Here is a 25,961-nt window from a genome sequence, read left to right on the forward strand (position 1 = left end):
AGGAAAAAAAAAAAACCAAAACAAAACAGAGAGTAGTAAAGACCACTTTATGTGTCTGGAACATACTTACACATTACAAGGAAATTAAATATGGTTTTATTTTTAAAATAATAGCAGCAAAATTCCAATGTTCCAACCTTTATCTCTCTCAGGATGAGAGCCTGATAGTCTTATGGTCATAAGGTAACCAACATTCCTGTTTTGGGAAATGATACTGTTCTACAAACATAACTAATAATAGTCTGTTTTAACTGCTCAAATACTGAGATAACTAACTTGTAAAGCTCGAAGTTCAATACATAAACACACACCTCTCCCTCAAAAAAAAAAGAAATTGGCCTTTGAATTTTCTTATCAATAAGTGAGAAACACAGTTTTATCTAGTCTGTTCTCAGAGGTCTTGTACTGCGAGCAGAGCTTACAGCCTGTGCTGGAAATGTCCCTAACCTTAACCACACTGTCTGTCAACAGCTCTCCTGGTGCCACGTGCAGTATCAAGCTGTGGTGGAAGGGAGATTGGATGTCTAGCAAGGGAGGAGAAGCTACAGGAGCCCACCACGTGGTGTTATGGCACACCAGACAGACAGTTTCCATGGTCTGTCCACAATGCATGCATGGGTCCATGCTCAGGGGCAAATGAGCACTGAGTTTTCTCCCAAGGCTTCCATTCATATTTACGTCATCTCCCCAAAATCTGCCATCCCAGTAAAACCATTGTAACTTCATTACGCTACAAAATGGGTAGGTTTTCCAAAAATTGCTTACCATTTGGATAATATTTCATAGCTTATGTGATGTTTTCTGAAATGAGCAATAATTTGTTAACAAATCCAAGATAACATGGAGGGAAGGAATGACAGTTTCTTCTGAATGGAAGTCATGAGTGGTTCTAAAGCATTCTATCAGAGAAAAAAAATGGGAATGTTTTTCACAAATATTAAGGCAGTTAACTCTTCAAGCTGAGGTAACAGGACTAAGTCAACCTTGAGGGTCTGGTCATACACGGAAACTAACTAAACTGCCTGTATTAATCTCATAGAAATAAATTCCTCTCCTGTCACTATTAATCCATCCAACTTTATGAGTAAAGGAGAAAGTGGGGAAAAAAAAAAAAAAAAAAGAAGCCAGGACCAAGCATCCTCAATGCTATTTTTTTGCCTCTTCTTTAACGGAAAAGCATATTCACCTGAGATATCCTGTCCTAGCCACTTCCTAACAGCCTACTTTGACCAGAGAAAGTGTTCTGGTTTTTATATTCTTGTAAAAGAGCTTTATTTCTGCACCTGTTCCTAAAAGAGCAACTCAGATTCACACAGCCTGTTTATACTCTTTACGTCAACAGCTGGAAGACATCCTAGCGAAAGTCTCATCCTACTTCTCTATACAGGGAAAACACATTCTACTGTATAGTCATACAATGAGAATATTAATGTTGTAGGCCCAATTGAGTCAATGGATCCTTTCTTTTCTTATACTCATTATCACAGGATCATTCTCTGGTGACACTGGTTAAGCAAGAAGGGAAAAAATACTGCTGTTTAACATGACAAGACATCTTGCAGCACGCTACAGTATCACTGTTACTAGATTTTCCTTGTGGGCTTAAGCAGTTGTGCACGAAGGTCAGAAGGTTAATACTAATTTTCTTGTTTGATGCACTTGTCAGCGAAAAGAGGCATGCATTTATCCTAACTGGGAGATTCATCCCACTTCAGATTAAACAGCTCTCACCATGAATCAGAGCTCAACAGCAATTAGGTAATAATCACTTTTGCGCTAGCATAACTTTGCAGGCAGAAAAGGGTTGTTAATGTTTCAAGCTAAGATGGCAATAAAGAATGCAGAACCGAAACAAGGCAGGAAAAAATTATTCTGTTTTTGCTGCTCTTCACTGTGAAATATCTATTAGAAAAACATCAGATCCTTTTCGGAAGAGATGTCTCTTTGCTTTTTAGCATGTAGAAAGTGAGGATTATGAGCAATAAGCCTGACTTTCAGCTGATTTTGCTTGATTTTTCTTTTTATTTCAGCTCCAAGCTTCAGACTCTCCATTTGCTGACACTTTATTGTCTCATAGTTTGCATTACGTGGACTGTCCTATTTGTGAAGCAGTCTGAGACTGTAAAGTTTCTGGGCTTTGAAGAAGTTCAGAATATTTGCAGGTCTGCTGTACATATCACATAACGTGTCTGAAAAAAGTCAGCACGAGACACTCAAATGATTTCCCCATTCTGGTTCCGGTTTTGCCACCAAACTGCTGTGCCATCTGTGACAAACTCTCATGTATGCAACTTTCAGCCCTCCACACAGGTGCTCATAAGTCATGCTAAAAAGTCATAGCTGCAAGTGTGCACATGCTGCTACAAATTGAGTGTTGGCATCCTCCAGACACTGAGCTCTCTTGCTACTTGTACGATTCACAGAATTCATCCGTGCATGTGTGACAGAGATAAACGGACACTGTCAACACTTGTGCCTGAGTATCCCCACCAGTGGTTAAACCTCAGTCAACATGATTAATAGAAATATTTCTGTACGTCTCTCTGCAAATGATGAATGCTCATATGTCTCAGATATGCAAGACAAGGAAGCAGATGTCCAAAAAAACCCAAATTTTTCTGATTTAATGTGGAATATATTGCTTTTACAGAACACAGAGAAACTCCACTATCTCCTTCATTCATTACAAGCTTCATTTACTTGTTTGTTTTCATAAACTGTCTTGCCTAAACATATCTATGTTATTTCAAAAATGTCAAAATATAGTGAGTGGTTACCCTACATGTTTATTTTTCCACTTGAGGAGGTGCTAACTACTTAAAAAGTAGTTACTGAGAATGAACAGTAAGTCTCTCGGGTTCTTGTTATTTACAATACAAATTTCCTGACGCCAATTCTCTGATGAAAGTTAGAATCTTCTTAATGTTTTCCACCATACTGCAAATGTGAATACAGAATGTTCAAAAAAAAAAAAAAAGGACATGGGTGCATGTGAAAAAACACAATTCTTGAGAGATCTTACAATATTAAAACATTGCCACAAGGATAAAATTATGTGAATAAGAACAAGCAGAAATAACAATAAAAAACACAAGTAAGGTAAAATAATACCATACATTAGAATTCACATGTACAAGCATTTTAAATACACTGGAAAAGATAAGAAATCCATAGAGCTGCAAGTTAATGATCTGGAGTGCTCTGAACTAAGATATCACTTACCAGCACACGTCACAAGCATGGAATAGTTTTACCTCACCAACTCAAAGGCAACAGTAAGTCTTACATGCCTTTTAAGTTTGAAGGCTTAGAAATAACGAAGACAAATCTGGAACTACAGAGAATAATATCTTCCTTGCTACCATGGATATTTTCTATGTCTGCTACTTGTTTGCGCATTTAATTCTTACACAGTACAGAATGAAATCCAAAACTCCATTAAACAAATCCACCTTGTCCTATACCAACATCTTGCCAAATTTTACCATCAAATACGTGACTTTGATTTCGTCTATTTAAATCACAGCTTCATCATGCATTTGAGAACGCTACACAGCCAACCATGAAATTATTCTATTTAGCAGATTAAAGACATAGGTGAGAGAAATGAGGCTAGAGAGGCATATAAAGTAATTTTGCAGAAAGCTGTTCTGAGGAGTGAGAGGAAGCTCTTTGTCAGGTTGAAAGGAGTCACCTCTTTGCTAATGGATTTCTAAGTCTTCAGTTCCCCTTACTAAAAAGCCTTCTCTTCTATCTGTTTCCTCCTAAGAACTACTCTCCATCTAGCAAATTTATGATTTCATAACATGCAGAAAGTGCCTCTCTCATCTGACCCATGGTTTCAGGCAGCAAAAGCAGCTGTGTTTGCTCTGTTGCCTCTTGTTTCATCCACATGCACAGAAGTTAGGGATTTGACTTGCCCTTCCAAACTGTTGCGCAACATTGACCAGAAAGGTTGCAATTCCTGTTAATTTCTTCAAAGAACTCTTTCCTCATCACTAGCACACTGCCAACATCTCCAAAATTAATCTGGTCAAAATGTCTAAATTTTTTCCATAGAGCAAAAAAGGGACAGTCTGCTACTAGGTAAACAAAACCACAAAGCATCGATTTTATTTAAAACAGTAAAAAAGAACAACTACTGGATTCTGTATCATAGTTGATAAAGAGCTTTGTTACTGTCCTCTGATTTCCAAGTAGCCCTTGCAGTACGTATAGAACAGCTCTTCTCACAGTTTTGTGTATACAGAAGTTTTTTATCAACAATACATCTGCTGTCTATCTTTCAAAAGAAATGCGTAAACTGTTTTACCAGTCACTGAAAGTGTGTATATAAGACCATCTTTGTTTGTAAAGAACCAGCTAAATACCATAAGCTTTACAGTGGTAATTTACTGAACAGTTTTATAAACTGCTTTTTAAAGCAGTCCTGTTCACTTACACATAAAACGTCCTTTTATGAAAGAGAGATTATTTAAGCCAAGGCCATGCATGTCTCTTTTATTCTTTCATCCTGTCTTCCAATTCTTACAGTACATTATAACAAGCTTGTCAAAACTGCCATCTTCCTTCCATCATCAGTATTATTGGAAAAAGAATCTAAAGAGATATTTTTAGGAAGTAGTTCAAAAACTTATTATGATGGCCAAAAGATTAAATATTGCAGCTTGACATAAAAGGGCATTAAAAAAAAAAGAAAAACCACAATGCAAAGGCAGGAGTTGATTCATCAGTTTAGCTTTTAGTAAGTACATCATAGCTACGAATAAAAGCAACCTCTAGAAAACACTGAGAGACAAAAAGGAGAATAATGCCCCACTGCATTTGCTCCAGTGATGGAGTAATACATCAACAGAAGTACCTCAGCTACATTCTTGTAAGAAATAGGTCTCTTCTGTATCATAGGAAAACCATTTCAGCAAAGTACCTGGCCCACAGAAGTACTTCAGGAAGGACTGCAGATCATCATTTCTATATTCAAGCCTCAGCACTCCCTCACACCTCCCTTTCTCACAAATGTCAGCAGAATTCCCACATCCTAAATTAATGCATCTAATAAAGACGTTGTTCTCTAAAAAACATTTTAGAAGGTAGATGTTATCTGAAAAACAGTATTTCAAATATCGTAATGACAGCCATGGTGTGCCAAGGCACTACTGCAACAAGGCAGCTTGCCCATAGATAGGTAATCTGAATGGTCCAGCAACACTTGTAATCTACAATCCTTATTTATGAATGCAATAAGGGCCCTTGTCATAATCACCACCGTGAAACTGAACTTGGCAATAAAATTCATTCATTATCCATTTATTTAATACTGATTAGGTTGTTAAGGGGACAGGTCTTTGAATGTTTTGTTTACCTTCACAATACGCAGAGTCTCCTTGGACAGAGAGATAACCACTCTTGCATTCACAAGTAGCTTTTGTGTTCCAGTTTTTGCACTCTGAATTTTCACCACATCTGTGCCCCTCTGCACAGAAGTTATGGCCTGAAATATAAGAAACAGGCAACCTGGTATTAAAACATTTATTATTTATTTCATATATTCAGGTTTAATATTACATTGTCTGTATTACTCTGAAAAAACTTTAGCATGCTACATCCATTCTCCCTCTAAACCTATCTCGTGCACACAGGCTTTTTGGATTCCTCCACCAATTTGTTCTCAGTAAAACTATTTTGTTCAAAAATATATTTGTACGACTAGTTTCAGTCAGGAGAAAATACAACTTCAAAGCAGGAAGCCATGACAACACATTAGTCTTCTGCGAAACCCATGTAGGATAAAATGCCACCTTTTCTCTGATTGCCAAGAAATGTAACACTAACTTATACCAAAAGCGTAATATAAAATAGAAAATCCTTCACAGTTCTTCTATTATACATAATCAAGCATGCTTTTAGAAACGCAAAAATGAGATGTTGCATTAAAGCACAGAACTATACTGGTAGTCAAAACAACTTCATGTACTGCCTTTTAATTCTGTCATTAAAAAACAGCTGGATTGTTTCTACAGTTTATTATTAATCCATGCATCATATTTTGTAGGGGAGAATTTTTATTAAGCTCTCCTTTTTCCTTAACTGGTGATACTGAGTAGCTTCATCGTGAACAATTTATTTCATGCCATACAAAGTCATTCCTACAAACATGATGACCTTTCCCACTTTCTTCTGTAAAGACACAAGTGGCTGAAGTTCTTTCTTCCTGATTTTCAATAATTCTCATAGATGTGTCAAAATCTCTCTCTGATGAAGTCTAAAGGAAAAGTAATGGCAACTTCATCTCGCTAGAGGCACTGGAAGTACTGTAAGACATAACTAAATACCTTACAGAATTTGACAACAGGAATCTCCCCCCCTCCCCATATTGGTGTAATCTTGATGGATTTTTCTCTATTAATATCCCAGAGTCAATTTCTATTAGTCCGAGATATATAAACAGTCATTTTGGTAATTCTTTTTTTTTCTAGATTTTCTCTCCTGGAAGGAGGGAAACCAGAAACCCAGATATCAGCTACTTGTATTCATATAAACGCAAGCTGGAATACATGTTTATGCCAATCCTGCCTGGCCATAAAGGAGCAAAGTAAAAGTTCTAGTTCACTGATCCTAAACTTTCCTAACATCCCCTAGAGTCATCTAAGAAAAAGATGACCTGGACTTTTAAGATCTAAACACCAGATCTAGATCTTTTTTCATGTCCCTAGCTTTGATATTCTTCAAGGAACTTCAGAAGACTTATAGCTTATACTAAATATAGTTTTCAACTACAGTAAGCAAATTTTCATAGGGCTATCCTGAAGCTGTTGTTCATTGAGGGTAGTTTTTTATCTGTTATTAAACATGCTACTAATTTAAAAACCAAATTTCATCATTTTAGTGCACTCCAACTTCATGAGTCTAATCATGTAATGTTGGCTTGTGAGGTTGTGTCTTAAAAAGTGTAACACTTCTTAGCAAAGAGGACATTTTCTCAGTGTCAACATTCAATATTACACTTAAACTTCAGATTAGTTTTATTAACAACCAATGTATCTTCCTTGCGTTTAGTTAGCTCGTTCTTTCATTGTAATCCAACTTGCAAAAAAGAACCAACTCCATTAATGAAATTGCAGATACCCCTTCTAGTCTATGTTCATTCTGCAGTTTAGTAAAAGCTACTTCAAGTATTCCACATACAGCTTTGTCAAGCCTAGGTACATTTTATACTGGTAAAAAAAAGAGTGCAGTTGCACTGCCTTCAGCTTTTCATGCAATCACAGTATTTGACTTCTCATTTTTGTCTTTACAATTATAATTGAAACTGAACACTGGAACCCATCTCCCCTTGATTTATTCATTCAGCACCTAATTTATACTCCCGAAACAGTATCACTATTCTGTTGGCATTCTAGATAATATCCATGAGACAACGAGTTTTATAACATTTTCTTTGTTACTGTTTCCCCTAAGACTATGACATCCTAGTCCATTTCCTGCTCCTTTAGAATAATAATTCTCCTTTGAACTCATATGCAGTATCAGTATTATACTTTATTACTACTGGTAGATACTACTATTCAGAACCAACGTAATATATCAGTATGCTAAGCTAGGCACTATAAAGCTATCACATTTTCATTTAGTGTGGATTGTTACTAGTGTCTTAGGATATTTTAATTTTATTTATATCTCCTAGTTATCTAAACCTGCAAAAATTATTTCATCTTTCTCAGCACAGTTTAGTTAAAATAGTCCTTATACCAGTTTCTGCACTAAAAAAAAAAAAAATTGGATTCTGTGCTCTCTTTCTGCCAGTGAGTCAATATTTTAGCCTATGGCAAGTATAACAATTAGCCAAAGCGATGACTTCTCAGGGTTAACTTTTATCACCAACCGCAAGTCTCAGATCAACCACTCCTCTAGCAGCACTTTCTCACAAGCACAAGTCACTTACTAGCTGTCAATATCACATCATAGCCCTAAGAACTCTTCAGTGTTTATTTGCCACCTCTCAAATTCATCAGGAGATATAACAACCAGGCTAAATGACCATTTTATACCACTAGATTTTTGATAAAAATTCTCTGGAAAAAAATATTTTATTTGTTCCCTTATTATGAACTCAAATAAGAAATATCTCCATTCAGAATCAGACTATTTATGTTTTTAAGATTGAGGGCTGTTAAAAGATCACAGAAGGAAAAAAAGCTAACACTCCAGCTCTGTAACTTAAGTAATTTGATGCCCTAACAAACTTTTCATTGTTCTCCCATTAGGAATACCCAATGATAGAACGCCAACCACATCTCTAGATGGCCTTCGCATTTATTATTATAATAAGCCCTATGAAACACCGTTTTCTTCCTTTTTAAAATGCTGACTAAAACTGAGACAACTTCAGCTTCTCACAGCATTTCAGAAAACAATACCCCTGTAAGTGGAAAGTGGAAGCCATTCCTGCTAAGAGCATGCCTGGTATGATACCAAGCTTATCCAACACGGTATGATACCAAGCTTTTACAAAACAAATGCAATTTAATACTAACCAACAGGAAAAAAAAAAAGAAAATTATTTGATGGTATAGAAAAGTAAGGATTCCCTGTGCCTCTGTCAGAGTGGGCAACCACTGATTGGATCAAAGGCTTTTCTAAGTACTTTTCTTTTACAGTGAAGATGCACTTTTAGCTTCAAAAGAGCTAAGTGGTGCGTACCAAGGAAGCTTCTTAGACTCCAGTCCTCATTCTCTCCACCTGGGGTTTTGGAAGCAGGAAAGGCATAAATGCTATCTACTCCATCTTAGTTCATATTGGGCCATAGTGCTCTTCCTGCTCTTTTGGCAAATAATGGCCACATTTTATTTGGACTGTTATGTGAAGAAATGAGCTAGCTGTGTTCTCACACTTAACTATCCGAGTTCAATACTTATTTTAGCTAAATATTTTAACTCACTTATTCAGCAAAAGAGTCAGGAATACATGCAGGGCCACTGATGGTGACAACCATGCTCATATTCCTGACTAAACAGGGAAGGAACTAAGCACTAACTTAAACATCAACCTATTCACAGCCAATCTACTCATGGGAGCAACTTATCATCAACCAAGCAGAATGGAAAAGAATGCAAAACACCTGATTTTTATTAATTCTTAGGAGTGAAATGGATTATAGGGTTCCCTAGAAGTACCTACACAGATAGCAAAATCATCCATTAATACTCCATTGGGATCTCTGAATCTCAACCATGAGTGGCAGCTAGCAGAGGGCACAGATTCCAAGTGCCCAGGTGAAAATAACTGAATTACTAAGACTTCAAAATATTCAGCACAGTCTTATCTGAGACAGTCAGCTCCTCTCTAAACGTAAGAAACAGCTTAAAATAGAATGATCACATCCAAGCAAGCAGGCAATTGGAGAGGATTTGACAGAAGCACAGAAAATCTTTAATAGTTCTGATAATCTAAACTAATTTCAGGCCAACACAGATGACAAGGGAAGTGAGCATGAATTAAAATTACAGATGAAAACATTTAGAACAGATGTCAGAAACCACTTTGCCCACACATACACACAGTCATAGATGCGCACAACAGCCTTTCAAAGTCATTCAAGACATTCAAGATACAATTAGACACTATCAACAGGGGAATTAAATACTGAAGAGCGTTTTTAGTTTTTGATGGGCCTGATGACCTCTGTTCCTTCCCAAAACATTTCTGAAAATATTGCTTTCATCTTTATCAAGCCTGCTGAAATGTTCACTCCAATTTTTCTTAAAGAACATACTTGTATCTTATTACTTCTTTCTTCTGACTGTAGAATGACCATTTATAAATTTACTAAGACAATTAGGAAAAAGATTACATTTCATGCTAGCAGACATAAAACTACCACTTCTGCAGCATCAGGAACTACACAACTGGCTAGGGCTTAGTGATCCCAAGTCATATCATCTAAGATTAAACATTTATTCTATTTTGAGACACCTGAATATTGATTTTATTTCTCCAAACTTCTCAATATCTTCAGGTTCCAGTCCCAGAATCCACTTTTCAGAGTGGTATGCTAAAGTGTTTTGTACTGTCATCCAGTTTTTTAATACCTAACATATTTGGTCATTTGGCTTAATTATAGATTTAAAAAATGCCATAACTCATTCAAGACTACAGCTGGAATCAATATATCCTAGCCATGTCTCTTCCTACTTTTTTTATGGATGATTAATTTTTCTGAGAGTTTCCTTATAACACCTATAAAGCTTTCTGTACTTCTTACAGTATCCCCAGCTGTTCACTTCATAAACTGTAAAACCCCTGTTCTCTTGATGTTTAAGAAGCTCCCCCTTCAGCAATCCACACTTCACAGCTTCACATTTCAGACACTGCCAAGAACACTGACAATGCTTCCATTAATAGCAACAGCAAGGTTCAAAAGGTCCAAGGTAATTTTAACCTCAAAATCTTTACTATTGTTACAATTTAACCTCACAGTTACTACGTAAATGTATAGAGTACATCTAGGGGACAACTTGTAGGAAGAGTCATAAAATTTGCGCTAGCAATTAAGCCCTTCCATGACCTGAATCAGTTTTTGAGGAGTCATGAGCAATGATGTACTTTTGAACAGCAGTTTTTATCCCTTCAGAGACTGTGGTCTCAGAACTCAGTGTTCTGACATAAAACAGTAACTTCTTAAATTCTTTCAAGCTGATATATCAATGCAGACCTTAATACAATATTGCTTATTTGTGTGCATTAGAATAATGGTACTGCACAGCCTAACGAGCTTATACTGATACTTTTTTTCAAATATAAAGCTCTTCTAAATCCAAAGTAACATTTTAACTATGTTTAGAAATAAACTAATTCATATTTACCAACCTTCGTTAAAACTTAATAAAACTAAAACCTTGAAACAACTCATACCTCACAGCAAAGAATGAGAAACATTTGATTTCTGAAAAAGCAGAACTGTTTCACAGCTGGAGGGGGAGAGATGAGAAACATGCTAACTGAAGAGCCTTCTCATGCTTTAATTGAAAGAATAAAAACCTCCTTAAAACAAACCAAATCAATACAGATAAGGGCAGCAGAAGCCCAACTTTAAATGCTGGCCCCTGGTGCAAAACGCACACTTCAGCTCACCAGCAAGATTCTCCTCTTCCTGCTAACCCGCAACAATAGTTAACCTAAATCCATGAGCCAAACCATGTAAAAGGACAGCAAATAAAAATTCCTTTCTCTAGAAACCAAACAGCTCTCAGTGCTTTGTTATTTCCTTACACTTTCTCTTTTAAGGACAGCAAGACTGAAGCTGCTAGGGCTGTTAAGGCTATTCTTATAAACTGAAACTGTGAGCATAACAACATAAAAATCCTCTCATGAAACTTTATTTGAATCACTCATTCAAAAAAAGAAAAATCCACTCTTTCAAAATTATACACTGTCTTTGGGAAGGAGAAAAACAGCTAAAGGGAACAATAAGACATTTTTATGACATGATTTTTTGGTGTTAGATTTGTCCCTGGGCTATAAAAAAAAAGTAGCTGGCATGCTACTGACTGATGACTGATTCTCAAAAAAGCAGTAAAAAATATATTTTATTATACAATGATTCTTTGTAAAACTTTAAAATTTCTGTAAACCTAAAAAGAGAGCTTAATAATACCACATTGCCCTTCTGAACAGTAGAAAGCAGCCACATAGTTTAAGCAGACATTTGTACTAAAGAATCAAGATGACGAGCAAAACTAGGCATACTTCACGTAAGGTTCAAGAACAGATCCTATCTACAGATCTGATGAGGCCCATTTTTGCATTCAAGTACATCAAATCACAAAACCAAGATGCCATTGTAAAGCAGAGTTCTTCCACACCACATCTGCCTTGCTGTACACCTTACACTACCATTTTAGTGAAATCTAGAAATCAGCTTTTAGCTTTTGCTGTACTATAAACTCATGTAGTAAACCTTAGGAAGAAAAGGTATCATTTGCTATCTTCACTCTTCTAACCATGTACAAATAACGACTATCTAGGAAGCCCACCAGCTGTGTACCTTATAGTATTCAACTCTGTCCTTTGCAGACTCACAATTTCCATTACCATAAACATCACAGATCTATTTTTTCCTTGCTTATCCTATTTTATTTTAGGCACTTTTTCATTATTGTAGTAGATATGAAAAAGATCCCTGATGAGGGTACAGTCTCATACCACAGCATTATGAAGTTTCTGTATTTCTCTCTGGCTTTTTCCTTCTGTTATCTCCCACATTTATCCTTTCATTAAATGGAAATTCCTTTGCTGCAGCTAGAAAAGCACAAGATGCAAACCTCCTACCCTTGCCCAAGTCAGCAAAAGTATTCTATAGTTCTACAGAATGTGAAATTCAGGAGAAGTTCTCTTTCAACAACTAGATACTAAAACAAGCACAAATAGACGTAAGAACAGAACTAGTCCTTAGCATGCACTGATAAACTCAATATAAATTATTGGTATCATTTAACACTACTACAAAATGCTTACTAATCTTCCTGTTGACTAACTAAAGGTCTAACTCAGGGCTAATGCAAAGAATTATCTGTATCACTGTATGTATAATATGAAATCTGCCCATGATGTTTGCATGGCTTCCATGATTGCACACAAATGATCCATATGGGCTTCCAATAAACACCCTAATTCCTCAAGGCTATGTTTACTCCAGTATTACTTCCTCACTATGTTTGCTTGGACAATAAAAGCTGAATACAGCCTCTGAAAGGGGTCATTATTGCAAAATGGAGAAGCACTCTATCCTTCCACAATAAAGAACATATTGACATAGGACAGGACCAGAAACTATGGCCTGCTTGCCATATCAGAGGACAACTGTTTGCATGATAAAACCAATACCAAACACAGAACTATTAATAAATATCCTTTTTTAACAACATCACTCTACATATGATAAAATTATATTGTAACACTTCAAGTTGCATACAACCGAAGCAAAAATGTCAAGCAGCACATATTCTACCTCAAGATATAAAAAGCAATTTAGGAGTGCTATCTTGAATTTATGTCTTTGAAACGTTGTCAAAATTAATCATATCTTTAAGAATAATTTTCAAAAGAATTTTAAAAAGCAAAGATGAAATACAAAGGGAAGTGGTACAGTTTTAGCAGTCAGATAAAGTAGACCTGAAGTTGAAGTTTAACATATCAATTTGAAAGCACCATGCATCAGAATTCATTGGAAGTGAAGGTACAACTCCTTCCTTTGCTTCTAAAGACCATCACATAACTATACATATTCATACTATTTTATAAATAATAAAAATACTTTGGGGATGAGTAACTAAAAATTTTACCGATCATTAACAATAATACAGAATTGATAATTACAAAATGTATCTTTCTTCAACTTTGAATCTTTCAGAGTTCTAATGCTTTTAAGTAATGAAGATATTTTTTTCAGTACTGCACTACATCAAACTGGGCCATCTGTTAAGAAGTGTCATTAAGACATGGAGTCCTCTGAGGGACAAAGAAGCAACATTTACTGCTTGCTCAAATAGTTACAGATGTTTCTAGAAACCACTTAAAAAATTAATGAGTATATTCTTAGACCGTGACATAGCAAGCAGTCTCAAAAGTTCTGGCCCCTACAATCATATGCATATGTTGTCAAGTTCAAGACCTTAGTAAATATTTAACTACGCATATTTATTAATTAATATTTACTCACTAAGGGAGAGAGTCAGAGCCTCTTCATTGGCATCTACAATGACATCAGAGGAATTTACATACAGGCAAGAAAAGTGGTCCAGCAGGCCCCAGTAAATATCTAATCCTGGACATGTCTAATGCCCATCTGGGATGCCTCTTGTTTGGTATTTCTGAGGTGCATCACTAAAGGCTGACACACAAGTCCTGCTCTGAGACATCAGGCTCCCCTCAAGCTCAGCTGAGGCTTGGCACCAAGGGAAAGGTGTGGGACAGAGGAACAACACAGACATACACAGAGAATGATTATTCTAACATCTTTCACCCAACAGTTCACTGATTACAACACACTTAAAGAAGAAAGCTTGTCCCAATTCTCTAGTGTCACGATACCTGAATTTTATACATTTAAAGATATTTCCTCAACTAAATTTTTAGCTATTGCTTGCACAGTCTGGTCCAGCATGCAACAGGATTCAGCAGGGCTGAAAGAGAACACAAGGAACCAGCACCTGAAATCCCCACTGGAAGGAAGAAAAACTGGGCTCTGGGCTCTAGAGTTATTTTTTCATTTTTATTCTGTATTTGTCCAGCTTAATTAATAAATGAGTCCTGAGAGCACTGAGATCTAAATCAACCTCAAAAGATCCATCAGACTGGAATCTTAACATTATTATTGTACTTTTAAAATAGAGAGCTTAAAAACCTATTTCCAAAATCCTGTATGTTCAGTGCACTTGCAAGTTTAAGCAACATAAAATCTCTTTTCCAAACATAACTTCTTCCCAATGAGAATTCTTAAGAGATACTAGGCCCTTTTTACCCTCAACTCTTCCTTTTCTCCCTTCTCTAAATCAGAGCTCTGTATCTGCTAAGTCTTCCACCCAAAGAAGTATTACAGACTAGTTTTACATGGAGGCTAATTATACTCAGGTTTATAGAGGTACCTAAATTATTCCTTCCAGTGTCCCCCACACACACACAACTGAATAAGTGGCTTCTATTTCTTCCAAACATGCATAGCCTCTGGCTTACCTCTACAAACACTGCAACACTGGTTCTCTGGAAGAACATGATCTTTTTCTGAACAGTTCAACGGTGGACAAGTCTCTGTTACTTTAACTAGAACTCCATTCTGAAAATAAACAACATTGTAAAAAATTACAACGAAAACGTGCAACTGCAAGGATCACATAATTTTCAATTTCTAATGCTAGTAATCTTTAGTAACATCACTGAAACTAGCAGACAGCAAGTTAAATTCATTATTTACACCATAATGTTAAATGCAAAGTAACCTACCTGGACATTTCTATGCCCAGAGTTGAAAGAAGAGTAAAAAGAAAAAGCACATAAGCTCAAAATTCTATAGTATTTTTTCCAAATACATTTTCCAAGTATAGTTGTTTTCCTCCTAACTATTTGAAAGAATTAAAGAATTTAACTCAAGGTTTTTGTTAAAGAAAGTCTTGCTACTTTATGCAAGTCCAAATTTTACTCTTCTTACATATTCTACATAATTCACTGCTAAGTTATTCAACTCAAACACAGGAAACGGAAGATCAACATTTTCAAGCGTCTTGTGTTCTGCTGTGTCAAATTAGAAGGGTCTGTTCTTTAGAATTACTAATAAACTAATTTCCAGAAATGAGGTCCTTCAAAGGTATGGCAAAGCAGAAACCAATCTTGAGGAATCCAAATAGAAATTACTGTATAAGATGTAAAACAAGGTCTAGATATTTCTGTGATCTTGATTTCTGCTAGACTTTGCGTAAGACTGTGCATACAAGGTCTAGTTGCTGGTAGACATTTTGTAAAATAACAAAGGCAGAAAGTTTCTGGTGAGATTTTACACCAAATTTTACTCTATCTTCTTCTAATCGAGAATATGAGCTTCACCTACCTCAAAACCAAACAGCTGTCCTGCTCTTTAGTTTGTTACTTCTTCATATTTTGTCCCAAAAGAGCCTCCTCTTTTCCCTTATGCCTCTCTAGCCTTTCCTATACTATATTTTACTTCTTCAGAATCCTTTCAGCAGCTATGCCATTACTGCAAATTGGTAACTGGAGCAGACATTAACAAACAGGATTTTTGCTCAGTAGGAGCCACAATAACTATCCCACAGGACTGTCCACATCATAGTAATCCCATTTTCCAAAGGTCTGTGAAACTGCACTAAGAAAGCAGGCAGCCTGCTATACTGCCAGTATATTTTTTAAAATTTAACCTATCCCCCACTCCTCCCAAAATATTTTTCACAAAGCCTCAGATGGTGGAGCAAAAAGATGGAATGAGAATTTCTTTCTTCAAAAAAATAAATTACATTTTTTAGTCACCATGATTTCAGAGAAAAGTTTCAAAATATGACACAAACACATATAAGGCTAAGAAAGCAGAGGAAGACTAATAATTAAAAATAAAAAAGACGTTATTAAAGCCCCCATTTTCATAATCTGAGGGATCAGACAAATTACTTTGAACAGAGCATACTGACAATACCTCGTGTCTATCTGTATGAAGAAATATCTCTGTAGGCACGCTTGCTATCCAGAATCTGGCTTTCATATCTACAAGATACTGTGGCACACCATGCCAAAAGACTAGCTAAGGTGCCAGAACTGGAACAGGTAAAACTCTTTGCTAGTAATGGTCTCATTTAGATTGCAATCTTAAGGTTACATGGGGGCAAGCTGGCTTTCTGACTTCCCAACTGTCTTTGCTTGCAAGTTGCAATAGTAGCTGTCATAAAATATATATATATATATATATATAAAAATAAGAAAACCCACAGGCATTGAGTTTTCTTTGTCTTTTGAAAAAAACAGCTCCCTATAGTATCGCATGCAGCATGTATCATTGAAGCAAGTGCCCACACAAGAACAGTGAAGTTAATGGAGGTATTAAGTCTCCTTCTGATCTCACTTCCATAAGTGAAAGGGAGGAATCCCCCACAGATGCCTGTGCAGCAAAGGTGATAAAAGAACTAGACACACTGAGCCATCATTTACTACCATGTTATCAAACCACCCGCTGGAAAAGCTCTGCCTATAACTCATCGCCTATTCAAGTTCAGTCAAGACAATTGCAGCAAAAAGGATACAGTATGTCAACATATGGACCAAAAGTGTTGACTGAAAATAAATCTGGTCAAAAAGATGGCAAGAAATCAAGAAATTGTAAAATCAGTGGTCAGGATGAGTCAAAAAGCAAAATATAAACTCAGTCCAAGCTCACACCTTCTTTTGTGAATCATAAGGAGATTAAAAAACCCACAAATTGAAATTCCGTTAATTTAATGACAGTAAGATTTTATTTCCCTGAATCCCTCCTTTTTCAGCAGAATTTGCATCTTGGGAAAATAAATCTAATATGTTCTTAGTTAAGTTTTTAAACAATTTAAAATGTTTACATATTAAGTATTCTTTGAACTAAAATCAATTTGTTATAAACTTGTACAGATCCAATTGAATTATCATCATTAGATCTCAGACTTTATCCACTGAGATAAGCAAGAATAGTTCACACTTCAGAATTATTGCTTCAGGAAGCCTTAGCAAAATTCCTAACTTTGTATATTTAGTTCACATACATAGTCATAGAATCTGGAAAGAAATAGCTATCAAAAAGACATTCTTCTGGAATAAACAGTCAGGCTCCAACTGTGACATATAATCCACAAAGAATGAGATCTGGAGTCAAACATTTACAAGATGATAATTAAATTTCTTGTATTTACAAAGGTAAGTACATAAAGAAGAACCAGCTATAAGCCTAATCAGTGACATGCAGTAAAAATCTGAACCACGAAGAATTCATCTCAGATGATCAGCTTTGGAGAATAACACAAGATTTCAAATAAAGCTATTTGGGGCTTTTGGGTTCCTTTGCAGGTCTTTTTACCCTCTTGTTTCAGTTGTTATTGATCAGCCTTTCAGGATATAGTTCTAAATAGCACCCTTAGCTGTCAGTCTAGGAACCACGCGGTTCTTCACCTTTACAAAAACATTTTAATCAAGTTTCCTGCAAGTCAGTAGAGCCCTGTCCATCTTCCCAGTATTTGTACAGCACACTCTGACCACCCAGTCCCAGCACTAATGAACAGGAATCCATTCTAGTAACCTTTGCTGTCAAACACATCGTCCAGTTATGAATGAGAACTAAAGGCCCAATATGCAGATCGGACCCATTAGGGAAGTCTGCTGCCTCCCTGAGACCCAGATTAAAGATATAAAGAGAAAACTCTTTACCCTGTTACGGCCTTCAGAATATGATCCATTATTGATTTTTCAAGTAGGCAGCGATGAAGTTGCAACTATAAGTCCAAAGGCAATCAAGAGATACTTCAGGGCCTTAGGACGATTGGTTAAGGGATCAGGAGCACAGGTAGCATTCTCCTCTATCCCTCCAGCCGCAGGGAATGAGGAGGGAAGAAAGAGGATGAGCCAGCAGACCAATATGTGGCTCCAAATCTCGAATTACCAGCAGATTTTTGGGGGTTTTGATCACAAGTTGGTCTGCAGGCCTGCTGACAACAGACACGGTACACCTGCCTCAAAGTGGGGAAAAAAGGATCTTTGCACAGGAGATAGTATTGAAAGAGCTTTAAGCTACGTTAGAAGGGAGAAAGGAATAAAAGTAGGTTTGATGAAGATAAGCCTGAGGGTAGCATGCCAATACTTAAGGGACCATGTGCTGGTGAGGTCCTTCGGCACTGTGTGCTGGTGTCGCCCTGCTAGAAAGAAGCTTTGCAGAAAAGGACTTGGTGGACACCAAGTTGAACATGAGCCATCCATGGACCCTTGCAGCCAAAAAGGCTAATGGTAACTTGGGCTGCGTTAGGAAGAAGTGCCAGCTGGTCAAGGAAGATGATCCTTCCCTTCTACTCAGCACTGGTGAGGCCACGTTTGGAATGCTGGTTCCAGTTCTGGCCTTCCCAGTACAAGAGAGAGGGAACAACTGGAGAGAGATCAGCCAGGGGCTATAAGGATAAGTAAGGGACTGGAGCATGTCTCACAGGAGGAAAGGCTGAGAGAGAGGGAACTGTTCAGCCCTGAGAAGGCTCACAGGGGACCTCACTGATGCATACAAATACCTAAAAGGAGCATTCAAAGAGAACAGAGCCAGGCTTTTTTTTCAGGGGCACCCAGAGAAAGGACCAGAGGCAATGGGCATGAACCAAAAAACAGGAGGTTCTGTCTGAACTTCAGAAAACACTTCTTCAGCGTGTGGGAGATCATGCACTAGCACAGGCTGCCCAGAGAGATTGTGGAATCTTCACACTTGGAAATACTCAATAGCCATCTGGACACGGTTCTAGGCAACTAGCTCTAGGTGGCCCTGCCTGGACAATATGACCTCAAGAGGCCTTTTCCAATGTGACCCATTCTGTGATTCTTAGAAACACCTGTGCAGTAATTTTGTTATTTTGTCATTGTAGATTAATCTAGAGAATGTTTGTGGGCAGGATTCCAGCTAGGAATGACGGTCCATCAGTAACATCTGTGCTCATGGTTAAGAGGATGTGCATCAAAAATACATTTTTAGTCTGGATTAGTTTTCAGAAATAAAAAAAATAACTACTTTGAGCCTAATAAAAATCTTTAATCTATCTGTATCCATCTGTATTACTATTGTTATTGTTGTCAGATGGAAAAAAAAATAAAAGTTAAAAGCCTCTTAAGCTTGGATCAGTACCTATGCAAAGAATAATTAAATATCTTCAAATAAAATTGGCAATGTGAAATTTCAACTCTATCTTTTTGATATTACCCCACCTATAGATACATCCTCCTTTACAGACACAAGAGCTACTCCTCAAGATTTTTAAGTCATTTTTATCAACAATAATAAATTGAAAGCAGTTGTGTGCCCTCTGTTGTATTCTTTCACAGATCAACTGCTTTTCAAGCTTGATGTCTGTTTTCCAAATCTGGAAAATTAAACCATATTGCATTTTTCATGGCCCTTTCCCTAGCACAAAGCCTGTCCTTTACTCATACAACACCTTGTCCTCTAGCAGGCCAGCATCAGATAGAAAATTAGGACTGTTGCCACAGTTTGACTCATCACCATTCATCCTTCATCTACTAAGTGTTCCTAATTGAGGCAGTAAAGAAATAGGTGTCTTCCTTACAGCTTTTAAGAGGTCATGCTGAAGACACATTGAATAGGCTTCCTGTCTGGAGACACATCCTCTCACAGAAGCAAAGCTAAGCACCCACTTAAAAATTTTCCCAAGTCAGAATGACAAGCATTGCCAGTGAAGTTTAAGGTCTCCTTGTAACACAGATGTGGAAATCTTTTTTTTTCTCCACAGTGGACTCATTCTTTTTCACGGTATTGCGTTCACATATGCTGTTTCAAACACTTATCAATACTCTGCATTAAGATGTAAATAATACAAACTGCAACATCACTGCAATTAGCATTTCCATATCAATTTAATTTAACAATTCAGTACAGTAAAATGGAAAAGCTCTTTTCATTATTGTTATTTTAGTCATTTTTAGTATGACAGATATTTGTTGGTCAGTATTTTCTTTTAATCTAAATGAACGTATTATCATCCTCATAACGATTAACATAATGCTCTTATTTATAGCACAGAGAAGTTGCACTACCATAATTCAGATCACTTTATCTGGTTTCACTTTAATGTGGAAAATCCTGCTGTTTTCATCTTTTTTCATATAGGCGCTTTCTTTCCCAAGCAAACATTCCATGTCATGTTATAAATAACACCTTTGTCTTGAAGGTAATGACCTGGCCCACATATTCGCATATACTATGTTGAGCAGCCCCATACAGCTAAACACTAAGAACAGAAAGTAATCCTGCGTAACAAACTGCTTTCACAACACCTGCAACAAGTTATTGTCCATTTCCATTAGTGAACATAAAATTGCTACTCTCTACACACAGCTACAAGCACAATAATAACCAGATCATTGTAAATGTTTTTCGCAGTTGTTCTAACATACTGATCTGTCAATAACATTCGTAAGCTTCCCATTTATCACCCTTCCCCCTCTACAAATTCAACAAGACGTAAAAACAAAAAATACTTGAAAATTACATGTGAAAGCAAATGTGTTTAAAATAGCTGTGCATTTCTGAAGTGATAAATCATGTTTAAATCACATGCATACTCACAACAAATGCATGTCTCAGGAGCACAAAAGGCCTTTTATAATAGTCTACTTCTACTCTCTCGTTCTTCTAAAGGTAGTCTTGACAACAACTGGTTTCTGCCACACTTCTACACCATGTAGCACTCCGATTCACCAGCACTCCCTCAATGTTCCTAGCTAACACAGCTTCTATCTACCTGTGTTCTTAAATACTTGTTTAAGTATTATGAACTTGTCAACAGAGACCCCAGTCCAATACTTAGTAATTTACCTCAGTTATTAGTAGGGCTACATATAGCTTAAATGTTACTTCAAATTTTAGCCATTTGGTGGAAATTACAACTGGCTCAAGATGCTGCTGCCCTTTTTAGAGCTCATGAAAGTACAGTAAAAAAGAAAACATTCCTCCAAGTCATTTTGCCCTACTTTTTTATTACCAAAGTGTAATATTCCTGCCTTATGTTTGTATTTGTGGCTTTCAGTGACTTCAAGGCCACCTTTTCAGGACAACAGATGTCACATTTGCGTGAAAGAAGCCTAAATAAAAATAGTAGCTTATCATTGCCACTTTTGAATCTCACAGTCATATTTAAAACCAGGAAGAATTTATACAATTGAAACCTACCCGACATTCCCTGCAGCTCTTGGTTAATACTCGTTGACCTTCTGCCAGCACTTTGCCTCCATAGATACATTTTGCTGTAATTTGAGAGGAGAAGGCAGGAGATGAAAAATAAATCAATAAGTATTTAAGTAGTAAACAAATGCAAGGTATAACACAAAAGTAAAACCAGCATTCACATACACTGAAAAAATATAATGCATTTTGCTTTCAGCAGAAGCCAATATTTATGTAACTACAAACAAAGTAGCTAGTAATAAATTCATTTTAAGAGCAAGGAGTAGCTTTACCCAAACTGAAGAGGAGGAATAAGAGCATAAGACAATATGCACTGGAACAAATTCATTACTATTCGACAGAAGATATTTCCATTACTGACATTCTGTAGATTAGCTACAGCATTCCTGTTACTAGAGGTCTTCATGACTCTCTTCGAGAATGGGAGACATTTATTAGTGTACTGTTCCTCAAGAGGATAATATAAGCACAGATTTCAATTAAACCTTCAGATTTTTTTGTGGGCACAAAGCTGAATTCAAGTTGCTGGAGCACTGCAAAAATGGATTAGATGCAGCAAATGACTGTACTGAATCAACAAACTGTAAAAATCTATTTCAGAAAAATGTTTCCAAAATACACAAAGTAAGCAGATTTCCCAGGAAACCAAAAGTTCCTACTAAAAAAAATCCTATCTGGAGTTTTGACCCTTCTTCTAGAGATAACTAACCCCAGAATCAAACCAGCAGAGCAGAACATGTGAGCACTTCCTATTCACTTCAAGGCAGAGATAACTAGCTTAGCTTAGGAGTACTGCCACTGTGGAGAAGGTAACCTCCAGTAGGGCCACAGAAGCACACAGTCAACTGTTACCATAACTATCACAGGAACTAGTTGTCTAAATTTCAATACCAGAGGAGGACCAGTCTCTCAGTTAAAGAGAACAGCTGGACTATTATGGTCTCACACAAATCAAGTATCCATGGTAAAGGCACTCTATATTACTAAAAGGATCAATGCTAAATACTGATAAAATAACTTTTTGTTGTGGTGTTTTAGCGCTCTCTGCACTTGACCAATTAAAGTCAGACCTAAGACACTGAAAGGAGAGCTAATAGGTAGCAATTCTATGCTGCAATTTGAACAGTTTCATGAATCAGAGCATATGCACAGTGAAAGTGTTCAAAGTACTAGGTTCTTAAAAAAAAAAAAAAAAAAAGATGGAAGTCAGGCTGTCTAGTAACTGTTTTACTTCAATTTCTCTCCTGAATACCAAGGTAAGGGAAAAAGCACTTACAGGTGCCTGCATGTACCCCTTACCAATAGTATTCCACAGCAGCAAGTGTCATAGCCAGTTTGATTCCCAAATTTTAAACATAAAGGACTGCTAGATCAGCCTTCATAAACCTCAAGATATAAATTTGCTTCTAAAAACCTTGTTTACTCTTTCACACTTGAAAAATGCTCATTTCTTTAAAAAAAAAAAACACAAAAACATGAAAGCACAAGATTTTCAGAACAACTCCGTTTCCTTCATCAACAATGCATTTAAAAATCAGGCTTCTTCCTTTCGGTTTCCCAGTTTTCTTTTTCTAAAGCCACCCTAGTTTTTATGCTTAAGTGGTTGAGATCTCACTTATGAAGAGAACTTTAAAGCAGGATGCTTTGTTTAAACTGGTAACCCCAGTAAGTATTTTTCAAGTAGATGAAATTAGAGAAATTTATGTTTTTCTTTCTGTCTATTTTTCTGACACTCCTGCCATGATAGCAGTTAACAAAAGAACGGACACAACAGAAAGCAAGTTAATGCACAACTCAGCAAAATGACGAGATTTTAAACAAAATTATAGTCTTCTGTCAAATATAAGTTGGAAGGCTAACACAAAATGGCAGGGATCAAAACAGAATCACATCATTTTTAAAACCCTTAACATACCAGACATTAGAGCTACTTTGTTCGCTAACCCTCAGCTAAAACAGGAAGCTGTTCAATAATCCAGCCGTTCAATAATCTCTAGACACAGCAAATTACAGCTGATGATTCTATCAGAGCTAAATAGGAAAAGCATGGAGAAATTAACACCTGCAGTATAGCTCTTTGGATAGCCTCAGCAATTACTACTATCTACCCAAAAGTGACTGACTGTGGCCCTAGCTCATCATTCTGTCAAGGAGCTGGCATTTACAATCAATTTCAATCAACTTCCATACATCTCTTCCCATTGACTGACATGCTGCGTTCTTGTCAGAATAACGAGTCAAGTTTGTGCCAATCACTGACAAAAGGCAAGTTTGATTGTTCATCTTTCCATTACAAATAAAAGGAACACAGTTTACTCATGGGGATTTGCGTTGAATCTACAATTTTGCACCTTGCAATTCCTTTGTGTCAAGACTTTGACCGTTATGCATACATGCATGTCAGCAAAAGTGCATCAAAAGAACTATCCAGTTTCATGAAAGAATTTTCTAGATTCTCATCATTACAAATACAAACATTTTGAGACAAAAGAGAGAGGCCAGCATAGCTACTTTACCACCAAAGTACTTTGTTCATAAACATCTTTTAGTGAGAGGAATACTCATGCCAACATATAGTTGAGAGAAATGAGATGGCCAGAATAAATAAGAGCAAGCGCAAGATCACAGCTAAAGAATGTCTGTGCATGGGACTAACGAATTCAGCAACTGAAGAAAGGTGACAGAATGCTAAAGGAAGTGTTATTATTCCCCTAATAAATCTTAAAATAATTCAACATTCCTACCTCATGAATTATGGAAAAACTCATGCATGAAGTTTACAAGTCTTCGAGAATAGAGGACAAGGGAGGGAAGGGAGAAGATAATTTGTGCTTCTTAAGGTAAGACTGGCATGGATATTCAGCCAAATTGTCCATATATAAATTGTCTTTGTCCCTTGTACTTGTATCAGGAAAACAAATATTGAATATTCCTTCCAAGAATGTTACTTAGATCTTTAATTTCCAGAAGAAGGCACTGAAAGCTGACAATAATGCTGACCACAAAATTAACTTTTTTTTTCCTTTCTTCTCATAAATGTATTTTTAAATTAACTACAGCAAACTATCTTCCCACACAGGGATACTACTTCAAGGTCTGAAATTCTGTCATGTTTACTTTAAAGAACAACCTTACAACCCAAAATAAAAGACAGGCAAAAAGATAACAGCTCAGTCTATTACTCATCACTACAGAAAATTCAAACCACAGGCTTGATGCTCCTTCACATCAACAAGAGATTCAAGGCAAACCTGAGTATGTCTTCCCTGCCCCAAACAAGTAGATGAATAATTTTATCCCGACAATAGGTAAAAAGACAATCTTAGAAATTTGGAATGCTTTTCATTTGTCAGACATTATTTACTTTCTTCTTAACCAAGCTTGCCACTGTGACGCGTGTTACCTGAATTACCAGGACCTATGAAAGTCATTATCAAATACTCCTGCTTTCAGTTTAGTTCTCTAATACACTTTAATGTTTTAACTCTGCTTAAACAGAGGGTGAAGCCAAAAGGTCTGTGTGATGCACTTACCTTTGCATATTTTGCAGCACTGGCTTTCCACATGCACTGGGAGAGCATCAGGAGGACAATTGAGAGGGGGACAGGACATCCTTCGGCACTCCACAACACCACTCTAAGCAAAGGTTTTTAAGACAAAATTCAGATATGACAGTTTTAGTGAGATTTTATACAAAGCACAGAAGACAGAAAATTATTTAAACAAAAATAGCATTGTGTTAAGTAAACAAAAATACCATCCTTCAGTAACAAGTTCAGTCCTATCCAAGTATTAAACTTCAGTCGAAAGCATCTGAAGATGAACCACTCCATTTTAATAGATATCGCTGGTTTTACCCCACTTTCCCTGAGCAAAGCACATTAAGTGGAAAACCTAGGCCCACCTTTACAAGAACATAAACATCACTTTCTGTAGGCTGTGCCAATCATCTTTGAGATCTTTAGCAATCAATTTTCTATTTTCTTGAGCAAACAAAGACTCTCTTCAGATATTTATCAAATAATTCCAATAAGACAAGATTTACATACTAATTCTCTTCTGTTCCTCAATTTTGCAGTGATAAACATGGAAAAGAGAATCCGCGTGCTGTTACCGTGCAAGATGCAACTAAACATCTATGAATACTATTAAGATTATGCTTCCTTTTGAAAAAGACTACGGCACTTAAAACAATTCCCAACCAAACACAGACAACACTGCACTTTCACCCGGAAACCAGGAAGTCCTCAGAGATATAATTAGAACAAATAAGACAGTATCATCAAGGGAAAGCAGATTTTATTTATGAAGCTTGCACATAAACAATTTTTTTGTTTGCCAGATTTTTACTTATTTTTCTGTTTTCCTGTCTATTGTTCATTCTGCCACTAGATGCACAATAGAAACAATAAATCTCAGAGTTAAAATTATGCATTCAAGGACCATTTTCACATTTTAATTAGATCCTTCTCCTTAAACTCTTCAAAAATTCTTA

The 25,961-nt window shown here is 36.6% G+C and overlaps 1 protein-coding gene across 4 annotated transcripts in view; it reads right to left on the reverse strand.

Annotated features, from left to right (window-relative positions):
• NELL1 (neural EGFL like 1) overlaps nucleotides 1-25,961 on the reverse strand; it is a 299,987-nt gene that overhangs the window by 199,900 nt on the left and 74,126 nt on the right. For all 4 annotated transcript variants that reach the window (XM_054068679.1, XM_054068678.1, XM_054068677.1 and 1 more), the window contains exons 9-12: nucleotides 25,000-25,102; nucleotides 21,452-21,525; nucleotides 14,731-14,830; nucleotides 5,363-5,491 (exon numbers count right to left, since the gene is read on the reverse strand). In XM_054068679.1, coding sequence (XP_053924654.1) covers nucleotides 5,363-5,491; nucleotides 14,731-14,830; nucleotides 21,452-21,525; nucleotides 25,000-25,102 — 406 coding nt within the window. The remainder of the gene's footprint in view (nucleotides 1-5,362; nucleotides 5,492-14,730; nucleotides 14,831-21,451; nucleotides 21,526-24,999; nucleotides 25,103-25,961) is intronic.

This window comes from Cuculus canorus, chromosome 5 (assembly GCF_017976375.1).
Source record: "Cuculus canorus isolate bCucCan1 chromosome 5, bCucCan1.pri, whole genome shotgun sequence".
NCBI classification, from domain to species: Eukaryota; Metazoa; Chordata; class Aves; order Cuculiformes; family Cuculidae; genus Cuculus; species Cuculus canorus.